Genomic DNA, 21,833 nt, shown 5'->3' with positions numbered 1-21,833 from the left:
CTCATGGTTTATGAGCTCAAGCCCCGCATGAGGCTCTGTGCTGACAGCTCAGAGCCTGGAGCCTGCTTCAGATTCTGTGTCTCCCTCTCTTTCTACCCCTCTCCTGCTCTCACTCTGTCCCTCTCTCACACACACACACAAAAAAACTTTAAAAAATTTTAAACACTGTGATTTGAATTTATACCAGCTTAATTTCAATAACATACACAAATTCTGCTCCTTTACAATTCTGTCCCTTCCCTTTCAATGGCTGATGTCACAAAATTACATCTTCATATGTGATGTACCCTAAAATATAAATAATTATTTATTTTAAATGCATTTATCTCTTTTTTTTAAATATGAAATTTATTGTCAAATTGGTTTCCATACAACACCCAGTGCTCATCTCAAAAGCTGCCCTCCTCAATACCCATCACCCACCCTCCCCTCCCTCCCACCCCCCCCATCAACTCTCAGTTTGTTCTCAGTTTTTAAGATTCTCTTATGCTTTGACTCCCTCCCTCTCTAACCTCTTTTTTTTCTTCCCCTCCCCCATAGACTTCTGTTAAGTTTCTCAGGATCCACATAGGAGTGAAAACATATGGTATCTGTCTTTCTCTATATGACTTATTTCACTTAGCATAGCACTCTCCAGTTCCATCCACATTGCTACAAAAGGCCACATTTCATTCTTTCTCATTGCCACGTAGTATTCCATTGTGTATATAGACAATTTCTTTTTTTTTTTTTTTTTAATTTTTTTTTTCAACGTTTTTATTTATTTTTGGGACAGAGAGAGACAGAGCGTGAACGGGGGAGGGGCAGAGAGAGAGGGAGACACAGAATCGGAAACAGGCTCCAGGCTCCGAGCCATCAGCCCAGAGCCTGATGCGGGGCTCGAACTCACGGACCGCGAGATCGTGACCTGGCTGAAGTCGGACGCTTAACCGACTGCGCCACCCAGGCGCCCCGACAATTTCTTTATACATTCATCAGTTGATGGACATTTAGGCTCTTTCCATAATTGCATTTATCTCTTAAATTATATAGAAAACAAGATTTTAAGTTACAAACTGATGTTACATTAATGTTAGTTTTTACACTACTAATCATTTTTTCTTTAAATTTATTAGTCTCTTAAACAGTGTAGAAAACAAAAAGTGCATTATAAACAATAGTTACAATAATACTTTTTATAATTGCCAAGGCATTTACCTTTTCTGAGATGTTTATTTCTCCATATGACTTTGAGTTACTCTCTAGTGTGTTTTCATTTCACCTCGCAAGATTCCCTTGAGCATTTCTGGCAGGGCAAGTCTGCTGGCTGCAAACGCCTTCAGCTTTTGTTTATTTGGCAAAGTCTTAGTTTCTTCCTCACTTTTTTTTTTATTTTAATTTTTTAATGTTTATTTATTTTTGAAGGATACAGAGACAGAGGTGAGTGAGGGAGGGGCAGAGAGGGGGAGACACAGAATCTGAAGTGGGCTCCAGGCTCTGAGCTGTCAGCACAGAGCCTGACGTGGGGCTCAAACTCACGAGCCGTGAGATCATGACCTGAGCCGAAGTCGGACGCTTACCTGAGTGAGCCACCCAGGAACCCCAGTTTCTTCCTCACTTCTGAAGGAAAGTTTTGCCCAGATACAGGGTTCTTGGTTGACAGATTTTTTTCTTTTAGCACTTGGAATATATTAGTTCATTGCCTTCTGGCCTCTATAGTTTCTGATAAGAAATCTGCTTATGAGCACTATCAACAATAGCCAAAGTATGGAAAGAGCCCAAATGTCCATCGATGGATGAATGGATAAAGAAGATATGGTATACACACACACACACACACACACACACACACACACACACACACACACTGGAGTATTACTCAGCAATCAAAAAGAATGAAATCTTGCCATCTGCAATTATATGGATGGAACTAGAGGGTAGTAAGCTAAGTGAAATTAGTCAGAGAAAGACAAATATCATATGCTTTCACTCACATGAGGATATTAAGACACAGAACAGATGAACACAAGGGAAGAGAACCAAAAATAATATAAAAACAGGGAGGGGGACAAAATATAAGAGACTCTTAAATATGGAAAACAGAGGGTTACTGGAGGAGTTGTGGGAGGGGGGATGGGATAAATAGATAAGGGGCATTAAGGAATCAACTCCTGAAATCATTGTTGCACTATATGCTAACTTGGATGTAAATTAAAAAAAAACTCACATTAAAAAAAATAGAAATATGCTTACAGTCTTATTGAGGATCCACTGTATGTGATGATTCACTTCTCTCTTGTTGCTTTCAATATTCTCTCTTGGTCTCTGGCTTTTGAAAGGTTGATCATAATGTGCCTTGGTGTGGCTCTCTAAGTTCCTCTTACTTGGAGTTTGTTCAGCTTCTTGGATGTTTATATTCATGTTTTTCATAAACTTTTGGAAGTTTTCAAACATTATTTCTTCAAATATTCTCTGTGCTCCTTTTTCTCTCTCTTCTATTTCTGACACTTCTACAATGCATATGTTGGTCTGGTTGATGGTGCCCTACAAGACTCTTAGGCTCTGTCCACTTTTCTTCAATCTTTGTTCTTTCTGTCCCTCAGACTTGATCAAGTCCATTGTCCTGTCTTCAGTTCCCTGATTGTTCCTTCTGCTTGTTCAGATCTGTATTTGAATCCATGTGGTAAATTTCTCATTTCACTTATTGTACCTTTTCGCTCCAGAATTCTTTGTTGTTATCTTTTTAGGTTATTGCTTTAATGATATTTCCATTTTTTTATACATTGTTTTCTTGACCTTCTCCACATATTCCTGTAGTTCTTTGAGCTATTTGTTTTTGTTGAGCACCTTTAAGACATGTATTTTAAAGACTTGTCTAGCAGATGTACCATTAGATATTTTTCAGGAACAGTCTCTTTATTTAATTTTTGCCTTGAATGGACCATACTTTCCTGTTTCTTTGTATGATTTGTGATTTTTGTTGTTGTTGAACATCAGACATTTGAATCTAATAATGTGGTAACTATGGAAATAACATCCTCCTCTCCTTCCCGACAGTTTACTGTTGTTTTGCTAATATTTTTATTTTTATTTTATAAAGTTAATTGTTGTAGGCTGTCTCTGTGCTGAGAATAAGCCTGAAGTATAAACTTATGGACTTCTCAGGTCATTTCTGAGCTTTTCCCTGGGATGCACGCTCTCTTTCTAACTTTTCTGGTGTATGCAGTTGGTTTGGAACATCCTGGTCTTTACTGTCTAGCTCTTAAAGGGGAAAAAGTGAAAAAGGAAGGGATGGGGAGAAGGGCAGTGGCCACATAAGTGCCCTGGAGGCCACCTCAGCCAGAGCAGGGAGACACTTGCAACAGCGTGGGGAGGTGTGACAGGGGCTGCCTGCCTCTTTAGTCAGTAGCAGCAAACACCATCAGAGTGCACAGTACCTATATTTGGAGGACAGGGTCCCTTTGCCCACCCTGCTCCTGCTTGCTATGTGAAAGCTCCCCAAGGAATATGTGCCCAGCGGCCTTTCAAGGGGCCTGAGTTGAGGACCGGTAGCTGCCACTGAGGTGAGACTGAAACTGACCAGGTGAACTGTAATTTACCCTCCAACTCTTCCCTGTAAGTGACAAGCCTTCAAGAGACTTAAAAATTCCAAAATACAGTTGACCCTCGAACAACACCAAGGTGATGAGCACCGACTGCCTGTGCAGTTAAAATCCGTGCATAACTTTTGACTCCCTCGGAACTTAACTAGTAATAGCCTACTGTTGACTAGAAGCCTCAATGACAACAAAGCCCGTCAATTAACACATATTTTGTATGTTATATGTATTGTATACTGCATTCTTACAATAAAGTAAGCTGGAGAAAAGGTTAGAAGAATGTCATAAGGAAGAGAATATACGTTTACAGTACTGTACTTTATGTATCGAAAAAAAATCTGTACCTAAGTGGAGCCACACGGGTCCACTTGCACCTGGGGTGAGGGTGATGGAGGAGATGTATGTGGGGGAGTATACGATGTGTAAATGGTGCGGGAGGGTGATGAGGGAGCAGCCATGTGTAGCTGGGGGCAGTAGGTGATGAGGAGTACACCACAGGTACGTGCCGGGGGGGGTGGGGGGCAGGTGATTGGGGAGCAGCCATGTGTACCTAGAAGGAGGAGGATGGGGGAGCACACCATGTGAACCTGGGGTGAGGGTTATGAAGGAGCATACCATGAGTGCAGTGGGGGAGGGTGATGGGAAGCACACCACGTATACATGGCGGGGTGGGTTTAGATGGACACAGAGTCTTTTAGGCAGAAGAAATCACAGTGCAAAAGACACCAACATCACAGCCCGGTAGGTCTGAGGTAAAGCAAAGGCCAGTGTGTGGTGGGAGTGGAATGAGCCGGGAGGACAGGAGCAGGAGAGGTATGTGGGAACGGAAGAGTAGCAGGAGGGGGAGACGTAAGAGACAGAGAGGAGCCTCATTGGCTACGGTAAGGGCCTCTGACTGTGAACAGGGGAGTGGGGGGGTGGCCTCTGGAGAGTTGTGAGTAGAAGCCGGGACCTCTCTTTGACCGTTTGCTTTGTTGGAAACAGACCAAAGCTGGGGAAGGGGGAAGCAAGAAGGCTAGTGAGGAGGCTCCTATGGTAATCTGGATAAAAGGAGGCAGCAGGAGAGGGGCAGACAGGAGAAACTGTCATGATGGCTTTCAGCCTGAGCAACTGGCAGAACAGACTAGCCCCTTGCTGAGTTGGGAAGATTGGGTGCGGAGGCTTGGGATGTGGTGGGGTGAAGACCAGGCCCTCGGGGTCCTCCCTCACTTCTCTCCTTCATTGCTCAGCTAATGACATAGGGGGTATTCTTTTATTCCCAAGTGGGAGCAGATGACTTATTTGCTCATTTATAGATTTCTTAAAACTACAAGGTTTAGAAACAGTAGGAGAAGCAATTACTGTCACTTAGGGAGCGTTGCCTCAGGCCCGGAGCTAAGCAGAGTCTACGGATCAACTCATACACAATCACCCTAAGAAGGTCTCTTACGATCTCAGCCTCACAGTCAGGAGCTTGAAGCTTAGGGAAACTGAGTCACATTCCCAAGATCTGATAGAGAGGCATGAAGACAGAAATGAACCCGAGAGCATCCTAGCCCAGACCCTGAGGTATGTGACTTCTGCTTTTGTAAACCTACCCTGATTTTCTTTGTGGTGTACAAGTCAATAAATTCTTTTAAGTGCTCCATTAACTTTTATACTTCGGTCAAGTCAATAGTAATGCAAGGGCACTCCACATTCTTTCCTCTCATTTCTAAGTGTTTGTTTCACACACTTGAAGTTATTCAATACATATAACTCAAGTTATGTCTTCACAATACACAATTATCTTAATAGTGTGAAAAAGTCTTCCTTTATATATGTGTATATATTCAGAAAATCATGGATTATGTCTTCAAAGATAAATAGCTGGTAAAAAATATCGGTAAGCTAGGGGCGCCTGGGTGGCGCAGTCGGTTAAGCGTCCGACTTCAGCCAGGTCACGATCTCGCGGTCCGTGAGTTCGAGCCCCGCGTCGGGCTCTGGGCTGATAGCTCAGAGCCTGGAGCCTGTTTCCGATTCTGTGTCTCCCTCTCTCTCTGCCCCTCCCCCGTTCATGCTATGTCTCTCTCTGTCCCAAAAATAAATAAACGTAGAAAAAAAAAAAAAATTAAAAAAAAAAAAAAAAAAATATCGGTAAGCTGAAAGAAGGGAACCAGAAGAAGAACTGACTTGGATGTATTACCCATCACAAAGAAAACAGGGGGGGCTTAATCTACTGCTTCTTTGGGAGCAGGGGGAAGGAGTTAAAAGGAATATCTGTATTAGGTACCTAATAATTTCATCCTGACCCGTCAGGGTTTTATAGAGATGATGCAGTTGAAACACAGCTGAGACACACGTGAACACTGGGGCCCCAATGTGTCACCAAGCTTTGTGAGCAAGGTTAAGTAGGAAAAAAAAAAAAAAAAAAAAAAACCCTTCCACCAAAAGTCTTGACTTTTTCTTTCCTGGTTGTATAAATCAGAAGTTGAGGGAAGAAAGTAGTTTTGCTCACTTCTGACAATGTTTTGAAACAGAAGCCAAAGTAACTGCTAAGAATTCAGTGGTAAGTGGTATTCCACAGAGCAAATCCTAGAACACAAGGCAGAAAAAGAACAACGGCCGTCACATCAGCCCAGCAGACACATGGACTAAATTCTACTCCGGTCCTGTGGATCTCAATGGTTCGTCCACAGATTTTGACGCTTAGCTTCTATGAGATTACTTATTGCCATCACTGGCCCCCGCATTTTGTTCCTTATCCAACACCTAGTACTCCCCTGTGCGGTCCTATTCTACTCACTGGGGATCTTGTTAAAATGCAGATGCTGACGCAGCAGGTCGTCTGGGGGACCACGAGAGAGTCCGCACTCCTAACAAGCTCCTAGGGAGGCACTTATGCCACCAGCCCCAGCTTTGAGTAGCAAGAACTAGACACTTTAGAAGTACCTGTTGATCTTCATAACATATTATTATTCTCCGTCTCAGAAGAGAAATCGGAGTCATAAAGAGATTAGGTCCCTCCCTTCACCTGAACTCTTCCGTAGGTCCTGTGAGCTCTAAGCCCAGAAGGACCCCACGCCGCTCTTTGCCACCACCCTCGCCCAGGCCACCGCTGCTGTCAAATCACCTTTGATCATTCTACTTCTCTGCTAAACACCCCCTAAGGAATTCCTATTCCTTTTCTGTTACGTTCTTCGTCTCTCTTTAAAGCAGTAAGAAGTTGGGTTTCTAACACAACCTGATGATACTTTAACACATTTAGAGTCACTGTAATATATATTGTAGGTAGTCTTCTACTGCCATCATAGTTTGCTTTTATAACTCCTCCATGTTTCTCTTGTCTTTGAAAAAAGTTTATTACCATCTTTGATGCGGATTTAGAATGCAGACATGTTACTCTTAATCCCAAGAGTAAACACTACAAACATGTATAATAAACCATCAAACTCAATAGTGGCATTCCTTTTGTCCCTGCTGTCTACCCCTCTGCCAGTCGTTATCAACCGAACCTGGGACAGACATGCTATTTCCTCTTCCCGCCTTATCATGTGCTTCCCCGGTTTGGAGAAGCCTCACAAACAAAAATGCTGGGCAGAGTCACCCACGGACGGCAAAAGTAACACTGGAGCTGACTTTCTTTCACTGCAGTGTCTGGTGACAAATGGGAGGCCAGTTTGGGGGTGGGGAACAGAGCACAGAGAACTGGCTCATCAGCTGGAAGGCGGGCTCGAACCCAATGACCTATAGGATTCTGTCAGTCACGTCATAGGATTTTCTCTCTTCCTTTTTGGAGCTAATAAAACATCCCTGTCGGCCACAAACCCAGTGCTAAGCTCATTTTGTTTTCAGGAATAACGATTACCTTCAAGGGTCTCAAATGAGTAGCCAGCCTACCTTCCCACCAGCTTTTCCTCCACCGAGATGTAAGGGTTAAAATATCAATTTACAACAAACAGCAGACAGAAAAACAATATCTCACATCATTTGAAAGTACCTCCCTGAGACATTAAAAGTCTAAAAAAAAATAGAAAATGTATTAGAGGATACTAAAAGTTTATAAAAGGTCAACTGAAAAGGTAAAAGGCAGGTCATGCATGTTGGATTTTGGCTGAAGTTCCACAGACGACCCAAATGTGTAAAATAAGAGAGAAAGAATTTCAAACTTCATCATTTTTAACTGTGGGATCTATAGCTTCCACGTTTTTCTACTAGAGCAGAGGTCAGGAGTTCCTGCTGCCATCACACCATCTCACTGTCCTTCAGGAGCCCAGAGGCAGGGGTCATCTGTTTAATATCCACTGTATGGCACTGAGGCTAAGCACAGCACTTAACACACGGCACCTGTGCTAAAAACACATTTGGCAGGTGACAGAAGGAAACTGTGGGTACACACCATCATTTGGGGACCTCTCTGCCACCTCTCTGCCCTCTGTCTAGTTTGACCCAAGTGCGTCCTTACTTCAACTCTGAAATGACTAAAGTCATTTCAAAGAATTTAGGGAGAAAAGTTCACGATGACAGACCGGGGAGGTGACCTGGACAGGTGAAGAAGCAGACCTGAAAGGTAAGCTAAGGACCTTAACTGCAAGCAAAGGGGGTGGGGACAGTCTGTCTGACCAGCTCTGCATGCTGGAACCATGTAAGGAACACACTTCAGACTTGTGTCATCCTCCCGGAGGTAGGAGCAGTTTTTACGAACGTGGACTGGGTGCTCAGACTCTGTCTTCTGTCTGTCATTGCCAGAGTGCAGAATAAGAAGCAGGAGACTTAACTGTGCTAGAAGTTTCTGTCCCGGGTGATCAAAGATTATAGATGGGAATGCTGTCATTATTAAAGTAACAACATGAGCTGCCTACCAACAGGACAGGCTATAAAAAATGCCTTTCCTTTTGAATTGCACTCTGTGTGAAGTGTGTTATCTATCTATAGTAGCTAAAGATAGTAAATGCTTTTATGGAGGGAACAAAAACCTCACATTTTCAAATGGCAGGAAAAAAATTAAACTCCCATTTTTATATGGGGGAACACTCTAGATGTATCTACTTTACATGAACTGAGTAATGCAAATGGTAAGAAATAGCAATTGAGTTGTCATAGAAAAAAAAGGTGGCATCAGAGTTCGAAAGAATTATCAGAGTAACAATGGCAGAAAGAGTGAGACACACAGGCAGAAAATCAGACAGACACATGGAACTTTCTGGGAAAAAAGTATCAAGGAGGAACTCAATGCTGTGAGGCAATAATTCTTGGGCTTCACTAGATGAAACCGATCTCAAACCCCCCCTCTCCATCAACCCTAAATATCTGGTCAGCTAGTCACCTTCTGCCATTGGGACGAACTGGTAAGGAGAACCCTGGTAGCTGTGAAAAGTATATCAGTATCAGTACACAGGCATTTGTGACTTTTAAAACAAATAACTTAAAGATTTCCAGTTACTTTCGTTCACCAAAAACATAAATTCCTAAACTAATTTTATCCTGAAGGGGGTGCCCGAGAGCAACACAGTGGAGGGGAATGGCTGAGAGTCCCTGGGAAGCACAGGGTCCCTCCCACCCCCGACCCACCTGGGTCTCTTCACCCAGTGTTTCTTTGGAAAATAAACCATGAACACCTTAGAGCTGCAGAGGTCAGAGATCGCGACAGATGACTGCAGGGCTGTCTCATCACCGTCTCCACATACCCGAAGCACCGTCACATTGAACACTTATGCTTATTCCCCTGGCTCTAAAACAGGCTGCCCCAGAACTGAAGCAGCTCTGTTTGTGTCTCAGCCCTGGTTTGGAAGGTTATTAAACTGTCAAAACACACTCCCCACTATTTCCATTTTCCTGCAGTTGGGGTTATTCAGTCAGACCACTAGAGTCACTGCAGGTTGAGAGATTTGGTACAAGATTGAGACATAGATTTGGTACAAGATTGAGACATTAGAACAGTCAGGAAACCATCAACAAATTCACCATAAATGCACTGCTGGAAAGGAAGAAAAATGTATCTCCCAGTGGAATACTGGATGGAATGCTGCATCTTCTATCTTTTTAAATCAGTATTAGTCACATTAACCAGTATTAAATCAAACCATCTTTCAAGAAAACTCAGATCGCGTTAACACCGCCGATGTCATTACTGACTGTTCTCTTTGATCCCTCTCTATGCGTTTGTGCGATTACACAGTCGGAATCAACTACTCAAAATAACACGTCACCCACTGCCCTCTTCCCTGAACATGGCTTTACAGTTGTCTGGCTAGTTACATGGCCTTGATTTTGACCATTAACTTTGGTGACCACATAATATCCCATAAAGAAGAGAGGCCATCATTGAATCATCCTTTTCTTGGCAGCCCCCATTCCTCCCCCGTCCCCACATTCATCTTGTGGGCACCACGTTCAGTTCAGGCCACCACTCAGACCTTCCTGAAATCCAGGCCCTGCTTGCTTTCCTTCAGACCCACAACTCTGCTTTACCACGGCTTTTATGTTTTTTTCTGATTGTTCTCAAAGTTCCTTTTTTCTTCCAGTTGTACTGAGGTATAACTGACACAGAGCATTGTGTAAGTTGAAGATATAAACATGATTTGATATAGACGTATGCATTGTAAAAGAATCACCACAAAGTTATCTAACATCCATCACTTTGCGTGGTTACATATATATTTTTTCCTTTGTGATGAGAACTTTTAAGATCTACCCTCTTAGCAGCTTCCAAATATGCAGTATTGTTAACCATAGTCACCATGAACTTACTTACCTTATTACTGGAAGCTTGTACCTCTGACCCTCTTCCCCATCCCACCCCTCGTGCCACAAGCTGTGAAAGGGCAGCAGTGTGGACGTCTTCGTCACACCCTTCCTCCTGTGTGAACACAGCGGCTGCTGCCAAGTTAGCTAATGTCTGAATGAATGAGTGAAGTCTATCTTTCCTCCCTACCCAGGAGGACATGTCCAATGGGCCCTGTCAGCAGCCTGATGTGGAAAGATTGGAGCCAGGGGGGAGACAGCATTTAGGGAGCTCTGGCTTTCTTCAGTGACATTTTGGCCACCTCTATATAGAAAGACTAACTAAAATGAGGAGTGATTTTTTTTTTTTTCAATATATGAAGTTTATTGTCAAATTGGTTTCCATACAACACCCAGTGCTCATCCCAACAGGTATCCTCCTCAATACCCATCACCCACCCTCCCCTCCCTCCCACCCCCCATCAACCCTCAGTTCTCAGTTTTTAAGAGTCTCTTATGCTTTGGCTCTCTTCCACTCTAACCTCTTTTTATATGATTCCAATTTGCAGATAAAGTGCTGAGGCTCAGAAGGGACGTGGCCCACTCTGATCACAGACCTTAGGCCTCCTAAGCCCCTGTCCAGGTGCCTCTTTTTGTTTCCCAAACCACGGCTTCTCTGCAGATCCCTCACCTAGCTCAAGGCACAAATGAGCTAATGGTAGGCCCTAAGCTTCAGCCTTGGTTTCTTCTGGTTCCTGGGCGGACTTGGAGCCCTACTTCTGAACTTCAGTTACACACCTCGTTTGTCAGTATCTTCCCCTGGGTCTTGCTCCAACCTGCATCAGCCCCCTAGAACCACGATGATGAGGTCACAGTCCTCCCCTTGTCCCAGGTAGGAGCAGGTCTGCAATGGTGTAGATCTGCTTTCCTCCACTCAGCCACGCTGGCCTGGGGAGCTGCTTCCAGGATGTGAGCTGCCACTCTCCCCCGTCCTCCAGTGAGCTAGTAGGTTCTCTAAAACCTTCTGCCTTTTCTTCTTCCTGCATAAGCAAAGCTCACCAAATCCACTCCCCCCACCCAGATCAACAGAGGAGAAAGGGAGCCACCCCAGCAAGTCCACAAATACTGGCTTGTGTCTCACAAAGATACCATATTCCTGAGCGGTCTATTCTGCATAATATTTATCCTGTGAACCTATCATATGATGTCAGTGCATGGAGTTTCTCTTCCTAGACTGCCACGCCCTGCATGGCCTTCTTACCCTGAATATCTCCCAAGGGCACGGTGCCCTGAGCATTACAGGATCTCAACAAACATCTGCAGAGGGCGTGAATCCCACTGACAGGATGAAGGGGGTATCTACACTGGAATCACTGAAAACCCAACAGGCCCTATTTTTTTATGACTAGTTCTAAACAATCATATCAAAGCGCTTACATTGCTTCCAAGCTTAGTGCTGTGACAGAGGACACAGACCCTGATTTGGTAGTGAAATTATGGAAATCACACACTCCTATGGCACAAAGCAAGTCTTATTTTCTTAAGATACTCTGATAGGTATATCTGGGGATTGGCTATTTCATACTGCTATGGGTCTGCATGAAATGTACAAATGGAAGAAAGAGGGTGACGACTTACTCTAGAGGGGTGGAGGCACCCAAATCAATGTCTCCCAGCAGGTGGTGAATGGGCCCTTTCATCAGCTCCAATGGTAACTATATCATGGCAGGCCTTGGAAGAAAATGAATGCCTCCCATTTCTCCAAATGCCTCCAACTACAAGGTAGAATGGGATCAAACCACAGTGCCCGAGATGTTTGAGAGGCTGGGCTTTGCCCTGAACAGCTGCTCACTGGCAATTCTGGTCTTTCTCCACTGTCTACAAAGGGACTTGATATTTTTTACTTGGGACTCTCCTGCCCTACATTTATGCCATCTTCTAGTGTCCTGCAGTCGGTGCTGTGGCCACAGGACGGACAGCAGCTGTTTGGAGCTCTGCAGCTCCAGAGACTTGGCGGGCATAAGCTGGCAGGAAAGGAAGACCACAGGGCCTCTCTTCTTGGTCCCTTCCCCACTCACTCCTTCCCCACTCACTGCCACTTAAATATTCATTCATACTCTTCAGTCCCATCCACCCGTATACCAGACTGAGTCTCTCACACACATGGCTTCCCTGCATCCTGAAGTTTTCCTCCATAGCTCTCACCATGGTTGGTGACCATTTGTGCAACTGCGCAGGCTTTCACACACAGTTGTGCAAACTGTGCAACACACAAGTGGGTGAGGCCTGGAACCCAGGCTGCACTGCAGTGTCCCATGCACCTGCTGTACCTCAGCAGCTGTACAGTACGTATGGACTGAGTGAGCAGTTCCGGCAGGCCGGGACTCCGGGCTCCAAGCGTGGCCACTCTGAATCCCGACCGCAGGCTGACCAGTTCCCTCAGCTGGCAGACATGAGACTGCCTGGTGCCTGAGATGTAAATCGTACTGAAGCACGGGCTCACTGGGGGGGCCCAAAGTATACAGAAGGGATTAAAATTCAGCACAGTCAATGCTGTTAATGCACTTGGCAAAGCACCCGGGAGAGAAAAGCAGGAAGTGACGACAGAAAAAAAAGAAATTTAGAAGCCTTTGACCCAATTTCTCTGATCTGTTTCTTTCTTGAGCAGGGGGGAGAGGGGGGGAAGATGGGGTCAGACTAATCCAGATGAAATCTGATTTTTGCACCCCCCCCAACTTTAACGGAAAATTTGCACTTCACCTGATGCTGGAATATGAAAGAATAAAAATCCACTTACACGTGAAAAGTGGTATTAACCCTGGTTGAAAGCTTTTAATGCAGAGCAGCCTCTGAACTGTTACGGAAAATACATATTCAGATCTTTTAGTAACGTTAAAAAAATAATAAAGGTGATACCTTAAAAAAAAAAAAAAAACTGGGGAGGGGCGCCTGGCTCAGTCGGTTAAGTCTCTGACTTTGGCTCAGGTCATGATCTCACGGTTTGTGAGTTCAAGCCCTATATCAGGCTCAGTGCTGACAGCTCAGAGCCTGGAGCCTGGTTCAGATTCTGTGCTCCCTCTTTCTGCCCCTCCCTGCTCTCACTCTGTCTCTCTTTCAAAAATAATAAATAAACATTAAAAAAAAAAAACCTGGGGAGTACCTGGTGGAAGAAAACTGTAAAAGACCTAAAAAATAAATGTCTCCACTCCCCTTGCATCTTGAGAACAGCATGTCCTCAGGAGTGAGAAAACTTATACTCAATCCCCCCAATGCTTTTTTTTTTTTTTAATTTATGATTGATATACAAAAAGCTGAACCTATTTAATGGATACAACTTGGTGAGTTTGGAAATAAATACACACTGTGAAGTCGGCACCACTATATATGCCATAAATCTATTCATCACCTCCAAATTTATTACTGTTATTATGGTGCTAAGAACCCTTAATGTAAGAGCTACCGTCTTCATAAAGTTTGAAGTGGACAATACAGTGCTGTTAACCATAAGCTCTACACTGTAGAGTACATCTCTAGGACATATTCATCCTGCATGACTGAAACTTCATAAAAACCAAGGCAAGAACTGCTCCTAGAATTGTGCCTACCTGGGGTGTGCAATGAAAAGAGAGAGCCCCTGCCTTCCACTGCCTAGGTGGAGACTGTGTCCAGCAAGGCAGCAAACACAGGAAGGACGCCTGTCACCTCACCTCAGCACATAGTGGCTGAAAGACAGGAGCTCTACTGAGCAATGCACAGCCACCCTGATATCCCTTCCTTCTCAGAAGGTGCCCTCAAAGGGAAGGAAAACATCTCACATATAATGTGAACAATAGGGAACCAGCCTGTGTCCCAAGGGAGGCCTGAAATCACCCTCCATAGTACCTGAGAATTTTAGATAGGGAAAGCAGTTTTGTAAGAATTAAGAAACCACTAATTTTTTTTGAGTCTGTGGCATCACTTTGGGTAATGTTCCCTAATTAGGCCAAATGTAACTTGTGCAAAAATGTGCTCTATTTATAAGTACTCAGAATACAAGTGAATGCATAGTAAATACTTGTTGAATGAATGAATAAAAAGCAAACCAAGAGAAAACAAATGGTCAGCAATGACAGAATATCTAAGCAAATCACCATTTAGTAGCATAATTAATATTTAGTCCCAATGCATTATGATGGCAGGGACCCTACTGCTTGTATAGAAATGTATACACGAAATAATTTTTAAGGGTGATGACAGGGAGCAAACAATATGGTTATAGGAACTGCAAAAACATGCATAAAAGGTGCACCACTAATTAGGTAAGAATATGAGGTAACAGACATACAGCCCAATAGACGCTGCACTTTATATCGACACAAATGCACAGTGAGGGTGATCATGTTGATGCTGATCAAATGATGCTGAATTTTCTCTTCTAGCATATTCCATAGCAGTGACTTTCACAAATGCTTGCAGAGGACACAAAAAGTGCACAGAGCAGAGACAAGGACGAGGGGTGGGCTGACCTGGAGTGGCGTTGGGGGGCTGCCTGGTGTAGGATACGTTGAAGGCGGGCTCCTCGATCAGCGGTGGGGGATACATGCGCCTCCGGATGAAGAAGCCAGCTCCGCAGCAGAAGAGCACGCCCATCATCAAAAGGAACCTGAGCGAGAGCACAGCGGTGAGCTGGAGCTCAGGGCTCAGCAGTGGGGCTCAGGGCGCAGCAGAGAGCTGGGGTTCAGGGCACAGCAGTGGGGCTCAGGGCGCAGCGGGGAGCTGGGGTTCAGGTGCAGCGGCGGGGCTCAGAGCGCAGCGGTGGGGCTCAGGGTGCAGCGGGGAGCTGGGGTCCAGGGCGCAGCGGCGAGGTGGGGTTCAGGGCGCAGCGGGGAGCCGGGGCTCAGGGCGCAGCGGCGGGGCTCAGGGCGCAGCAGGGAGCTGGGGTTCAGGGCACAGCCGGGAGCCGGGGTTCAGGGTGCAGCAGCGAGGTGGGGCTCAGGGCACACAGTGGCTGGCCTGGGCCCATGGACTGGGAGATCCGTGGGCACTGATTCCCACGTGCTAGGGTCAGAAGGCGGGGCTCAGTGCCCGGCTCCTCAGGCTGGCCTTCCTCTGACTTTTCCCCCAGGACCTTCTTGGGTGGGTGACACCAGGGAGACCACTGGCCTGCAGACTTCTGGGATGCCCCTGAATGCAGCCCACTCACACTGAGAAGGTCTCTCAGTGAGCTTTCTGTCTCCAATAGCTCCAAATGCTTAGCTGCCTTCCAAGGGTTGGTGCCATCTCTTTCCTGTCCATGGCTCTACCTCAATTCAATTTTAGTCAAAACAGGAGATGCTTTCTCAACCTTGCTTGAATGCCATGGCTGACCCAGCTTTTGCTTCGCTGCCCATGTCCCCCATTTTCCATTCTTCACTGGGAAAGCAACACGGATAAGAACATTTATCCTTTCTAGCCATTTTCTCTCCATTATTACGTGAATATTCAGAAAGAAATTTTACATGGTGACCTTCCGAGAGCACACCTTAATTATAGAAAAACTACAGGACTAGAGAAAGTACTCATACTCCATAAAAGAGCCGCAGATATAAAATCTCTATGTTCTAAGTATGGCTGACCTCCTATGTGACCTTAAAGTCTAATGAAGAGTAGAGCTGACTGCTTTAAGGACAGGACCTTTGTCTAATTCATCTGAAAATTCTCTGATATTGTCACATCACTGGCATTCAATAAATGACTGAGAAACGGATAAATGGTTCTTCCCACCTCACATTTGCACTATACCTTGTATTTCTAGAAACATGGGAAGTCATTCTGAGAAGGGCCAACTTGTCTGTCCTGCACAGACACGGCTGGGAAACTGTGATGGGACTCGTGGAACCTTCCAGAACCTCACTCATGCCCACACTGTGTGGGCAGCCTACTGCCTTGTGAAAGATGAATGAGCAGGAGAGCCCGCTGCGTTGTGGTCAAAGGCATGTGACCACACAAAAACGAAATTTAAGAAAAAAGGAGGCGATAAAGTCTTTAAGAATATGAATACGATGTTAAGTGTAAGTCCATCAGTCAGTCAGGAAATGATTTGGGAAAGGGCTGAAATTGTGGCTATCGGACCTGTCTTCTAGTTCATTATTCATTCAATAATGTTGAAGCACCTGCTCTGGTCCTAGAACCACATTGCGCATTATAGAGAGTAAGGTAAAGTCCCTTCCCACCCACTAAACCTGAATTGTGATAGAGGAGGGGGACGGCAAACAACAAATTTACAAAATCACTGATTTACAACTCTGGTAAGTGCTAAGAAGGAAAACCAAAGGTGCCGTCATAAGTGCGTGTGTGTGTGTGTGTGTGTGTGTGTGTGTGTGTGCGCGCGCGCAAGTGCACATGTGTGTATACAGTTAAATATACATAATGTAAAAGTGACCATTTTCACCATTTTTACGTGTACAATTCAGTGCAACACGAGGTTTTAAACAAGGGTATGTGTTATAGCGAGGTGACCCAAAAAACTTCTTTTCCTTCAAAGCAGTATCTGAGCTTAGTTCTGAAGGATGGAAAGAAAGAGGCCAGTTGAAGGGGAGAGAAGGCACATTCTGGGTAGAAAGAACAGCACATGTGTGCCAGCTGGGTCAGCAAGAGGCCCCAGAGGATGGCTGTGAGCCGCAGACGGGGGAGAGGCCGAGGGGGCTGCTGTCTTGGGATACCAAAGAATCCCACTGTGCAGGGGCCTGGCATCTCGGCACCGAGATGCTGGAATCACAAAGGGAACTGTTTCGGCTCTTAAGACTAATTTCCCTGGGGTGGACTCAATGGTGATCTTACATTCAACAGTGGGCTGAACTGTAAGTATCTGAGCACAGAGAGACTGACTGTGCGTAAGGGTTTATGTACAGGATACATAGTGCTTTTCAAACAGTGCTACCACTCACTCCCAAGAGATGGGCTCCCTGGTTTTGGAAAGTGCACAAGAAATCTGAGATAGGGGTCTCTTCCATGGGACAGGCCACAGTGTTGGTTCCACTATCACATGGGATTATTCTTCTCCTAGCCAGATATGAATGATACTGAGGCACCTCATCTGATATTGCACCTTAGACTAACAGAGACCAAGTAAGTACCAGGCAGGGACAGAACAAGTCAAAAGGTAGGAGACTGACTACCAGCTTAGGTATCAATCATCAGATTCATTCCTCATTGAAATATTGGTCTGAGAGAACTTATTTTAAGAGAGAAACTGACAAGGGGTCAGGAAAATGAGCTTATAGAACAAGGAAAGAGAGGAAGGGGAAAAAGAGGAGTATAGTAAAGAAAAGCTGTTCTTTGAAGCACTAAAGCTTGACTGTCCTCTAGATGTTCCCTTTCATTGCTGAGCGGGTTTTGGAAGCTTTACGGGGATTAAGAGAGGAAATTCATGCCTTTTCCATTATCCAAGGTAATCTGGTTTCTTCAGTTCAATGTGTTTTTTCAATCCCTTCTTGCCCTCCCCCCAGCACTCAGCACAGCAGCTCTCTCCCTGGATGCACGTCCCAGGCATCAGGTGAACCATGATGCAGACCCAGGTGCGTGGGAGCCCCCGGGGCAGGGCTCACGCACACAATAACCCTGCTGGTTTTTACTCCTTCATAGTGTACTTTCCAGCTCTACTCAAGGGTGCTACTGCTCTAGTTCTTCAAACCATGAAGATTTCATTCAGACTGTGTTGGTCAAAGATTACTCAAGATTTTAGAACCGGGGGGACTTTTGGAAGCATTCTCCTCCAAAACCTTTGTTCTATGGTAAGGAGACAGAAGTCCTTAAAAACGAGGTGGGACCAAGGTTGGAGAGTAGCCCTTCCTTCCCTCTATGTCCAGCTCCATATTCCTATCCCCTATGCTTCCCCCACAAACACCTGCCTCCCACATGACTCTTCTGCCACTCTCTCACTATGTTGGCTCTTCTTACCTCCTTGTCCCATCAACATGCTGGTCCCTTTGAACAGAACACCCTCTCTGACACCCAGTCAGAAGCTTTGTAGCTTTTCCCAACTTTTCTGGGATCAGAGGCTCCATCCTGTGTTTCCAGAACACGAGTTTAAAACCCTCCACATAGAATTACCTATTTAGACACCTGCTTCTTTTAGGAGCCTGGCTACCCTAAGTGCCTCTCCATGGGACCCTGGTGTGTACGAGACCCTTCATGTTTACTGAGAGAAGGAATGCATAGGAGCCAGACCCAAGCATCCTTTGACTTCAGCTGGGGCACCTCAGACTCACATCTCCAGCTGTTCTCTGGATGTATCCCCACTTTAGAACCTGTTGTCAGAATCTCCTCTTCTGTCATCTGGCACTCCCTGTTTGATGGCACTCAAGATGTCTCTGTGCAGGGATTCCGCTCACTCACTGCATGCTGTCTTACCAACGTGTCCCAACTCTGATAAGTGACCCTGGCTGGCCTCTAAAAGGCACCTGACTGCTGGCTCAGGTAAAGTTTCCTGGGAAAGCCAACAGAAGATGCTCTAGCTTCTAGGCCCTTATGTTTCTCCTGCACTCTCAATTTTTTTAAAAAAAATCACCTGATGGGCGCCTGAGTGGCTCAGTTGGTTGAGTGTCTGACTTCGGCTCAGGTCATGATCTCACAGTTTGTGGGTTCAAGCCCCACATTGGGCTCTGTGCTGACAGCTTGGAGCTTCAGATCCTGTCTCCCTCTCTCTGCCCCTCCTCCACTCTCATTCTGTCTCTGTCTCTCAAAAATGAATAAACATAAAAAAAAATTTTTTTTAATCACCTGATACCTAAACCTTGACAAGTTTTTTTCATTTTTAGGAACATTTCATTTTTAGGAACATCTGGTTCTTCAGGCTAACCTGGCATAACTTCCTAAGCATTTCAGGACTCTTGCCCCGGACAGTCCTGTCTCCTTCTACCACAAGGCCCCATGGAGGAAAGTTCTGAGGGAAAGCATGCATGAAGCTAGGCAAAGCTCTGAAATACCACCTATCCTGATCCTCCCGGTCCCTACTTTGGTACTGGCCCACTTCACTTGAAGTGTACTCAGAGATGTTTACATTCAGAAGATCTTAGGATAAAAAAAATTTACCTTCTATTATAGAGTTTTAGGCACCAATATGGCACTTGGTTCAGGAGGGCTTGCCAGAGGTAGTGACATCAAGACAGGGGATGTCCAAGCCAACCCGAAGGGGGGCCGGGCCAGGGCCCGATGTGACAGGTGAGTCGAGCCCCCAAATGGCCAATGCCCCATCAAGGAGGTGGTGATGGTGATATGGAAGCAGGCTCTCCTATCAAAGACAATGTGACATGTGGAATGCCACTTACTGGCATTTTCCCTAATCAAACTTGGGAACAGTTGTCAGAAGGGAAAGACAAGACCTCACAAAAAAATTTCAAGTGGCTGCTGTAACATGCTTATTAGTAAAAGTCTTAATGTCTTTGGAAGTCAGTGATGTCAGAATCTAAAAAGTCATAGAGAAGCTTAAGGCTTAACCCTTTGTGGAGCTTGCCTGGATGACACTACCATTGCAGTGGAGCAGAGGAGAGGGCGTGTGGGTGCAGGAAATGCTCTTTTGGTTTTAGGCACATCCTCTCCCACTCATGCCCTGCCGTCCCTGAGATCTGAAGCAGTGTCTCTCAACTATAGACTCAAATACGTTTTTAGACACACCCCTGAGCAGGCACCCGCTGAAGAGGGCAATCCCCTGGGGAATCCTGTTATTAATGGAAACTGCACCTCTCCCCTTCCAGGATGCTCCGTCAGCGTCACTCCCTCATCCCCTCTCAAGGTAGAATTTTACAGACTTCCCCCAGGAGAGCTGGAAGAGGGACAAGGATGCAGGCTGTCTGTCCTGAAAGTTATCTACTCAGCTGACACCATGAGTGGGAATGACTTCTAGGCAGCACAGACTTGATCGCAAGTCGGCTAATTCTGAATCTTTCGGACAGTCATCCTCAGCTCCATCTCAGAAACTGGCACAGCAGCTTCTGGAGAACAACAGTCCTCCAGCCTACCTCCCAAAGACAAACTCTTCTTTCCAGCCACCCTCTGTGAAAACGGGAACAAGCTTTCTGCAAACTCGGTGAGGCAACCTGAACATACCTGTGTGCTTCACAGAGGCTGTGCCCGAGACCAAGACCTCAGGTGAAGGTGACGTGACAATACTGAGGCTGGCAGAGCCGTTGCGGGGGTGGGTGGTAGACCAAGGCATTCGAGACCAGGAGGGGTTGCGACCTACCAAAAATACCACAGCCTCTGTATGGAGAGGGCCCGCACACAGCACCTGGAGCCACAGCAGTCCTCGTAAGGGCGGCATCTGTAGGAGAGAGGGGGCAGAGGCCAGTCAGTGTCCTGGGTCGGAAGGAAGGCCGAACCATTCATGAGGTCCAGGCCGACTCAGGGCAACGGGCAGAAACGCCACCGCTGCATGTCACCAACCAGAACTGAGTGCTGTCTGGTGGCCCAAACAGAAGGTGCAGAGATGGATCTGGCCAGTGCAGGTCAGTGTGAGTCAAAGCGCCGGGTTCACTACCCATCTCCAGATGCTGAATCACAATGGTTCCCTTCTGGTGGGGCCTGTGAACCAAGACCAGCATGAGTCACGCCAGCGCTGCAATGGGAAGGAAGTTCAACAACAGACCCGTGTCCACATGCTGTAGACCCTGCTCAGCACTTGATCCCTGATGATGGTCCAAAGCTGGGTGCACGGCACTGGCAAGTCCCCTGAGGTTCAAAGCAGAGCTTATGAAGTCAGACAGATTAGCAAGTTTAGTTCCGGTCTTGCCACTTAATGGCTATGGGACTCTGGCAAGTCACTGGACCTCTGCAAGCCTCAGTTTCCCCATATCTGAGTTTTTGTAGTTTCCCAGTGAAAGTGGTGGGAGGGCAGGATCCCTTTATAGTGCTGCATCCTTATACACTCTGCTGACAGGGCTGTCCTTGTCTCGCTGCCCCCTCCCCTCCACGGTGCCTGAGGCTTGGGGCCCTGCGGGGTGTGGGTGGGGCTCAGGGGCTATTCCTCCCCTAGAATAGCTGCCCAGTCCAGGCCCTTAGGACTCAGTGCAGGCTCCAAGGAGTCAACCCAGCTTCCTATAAGATGCCTGCCACCCCCTTTTTTTGGAAAAGAGAGACGACTATGAAAGCTGAAGCCCCTTGATTCTGCACCTTGGTATTTACAGAGAAACTGTCACTGCAGTGACTTGAGTCCATGTGGCAGTAGGTGGGGAAAAGGGAGAAGGTGGACTGTTTCTCAGTAATGTTGGATGATCATATATTTGTCATCTAGGTTCCTGCCGACTTTCTTCTTTTAAAAAATAGCTGGGAGAAATACACAATTTGATCCAGGATCTTAGACACTGAATCTGTAGATAATTCTGGTACAAATTGGTTTGCTTTATGAATAATTGTGTAGAAAATAGCTCCCTGGGAAATATTAGCAAAGATTAGTTAAGATGGAGAGTTAGGAGTTATAGTGAAACTCAGCAGACCTGAGTTCCTATGCCGTTTCTCCTTGGTTGGCTCCCAGGGCTTGAGTCCATGTTTTTATTTTATTATTATTATTTTTGAAATGTTTATTTATTTCTGAAAGAGAGAGAGAGACTGTGAGCAGGG

The 21,833-nt window shown here is 45.7% G+C and overlaps 1 protein-coding gene across 1 annotated transcript in view; it reads right to left on the bottom strand.

Moving 5' to 3' along the window:
- Nucleotides 1-21,833, bottom strand: part of VOPP1 (VOPP1 WW domain binding protein) — a 110,813-nt gene that overhangs the window by 11,823 nt on the left and 77,157 nt on the right. The window contains exons 3-4 of the mRNA XM_086697060.1: nt 20,461-20,538; nt 14,765-14,901 (exon numbers count right to left, since the gene is read on the bottom strand). Coding sequence (XP_086553186.1) covers nt 14,765-14,901; nt 20,461-20,538 — 215 coding nt within the window. The remainder of the gene's footprint in view (nt 1-14,764; nt 14,902-20,460; nt 20,539-21,833) is intronic.

Source organism: Puma concolor, chromosome A2, assembly GCF_028749965.1.
Source record: "Puma concolor isolate L17-30 chromosome A2, mPumCon1.1.hap2, whole genome shotgun sequence".
Taxonomy (NCBI): domain Eukaryota; kingdom Metazoa; phylum Chordata; class Mammalia; order Carnivora; family Felidae; genus Puma; species Puma concolor.
This window is presented reverse-complemented; position numbering and strand designations above follow the sequence as displayed.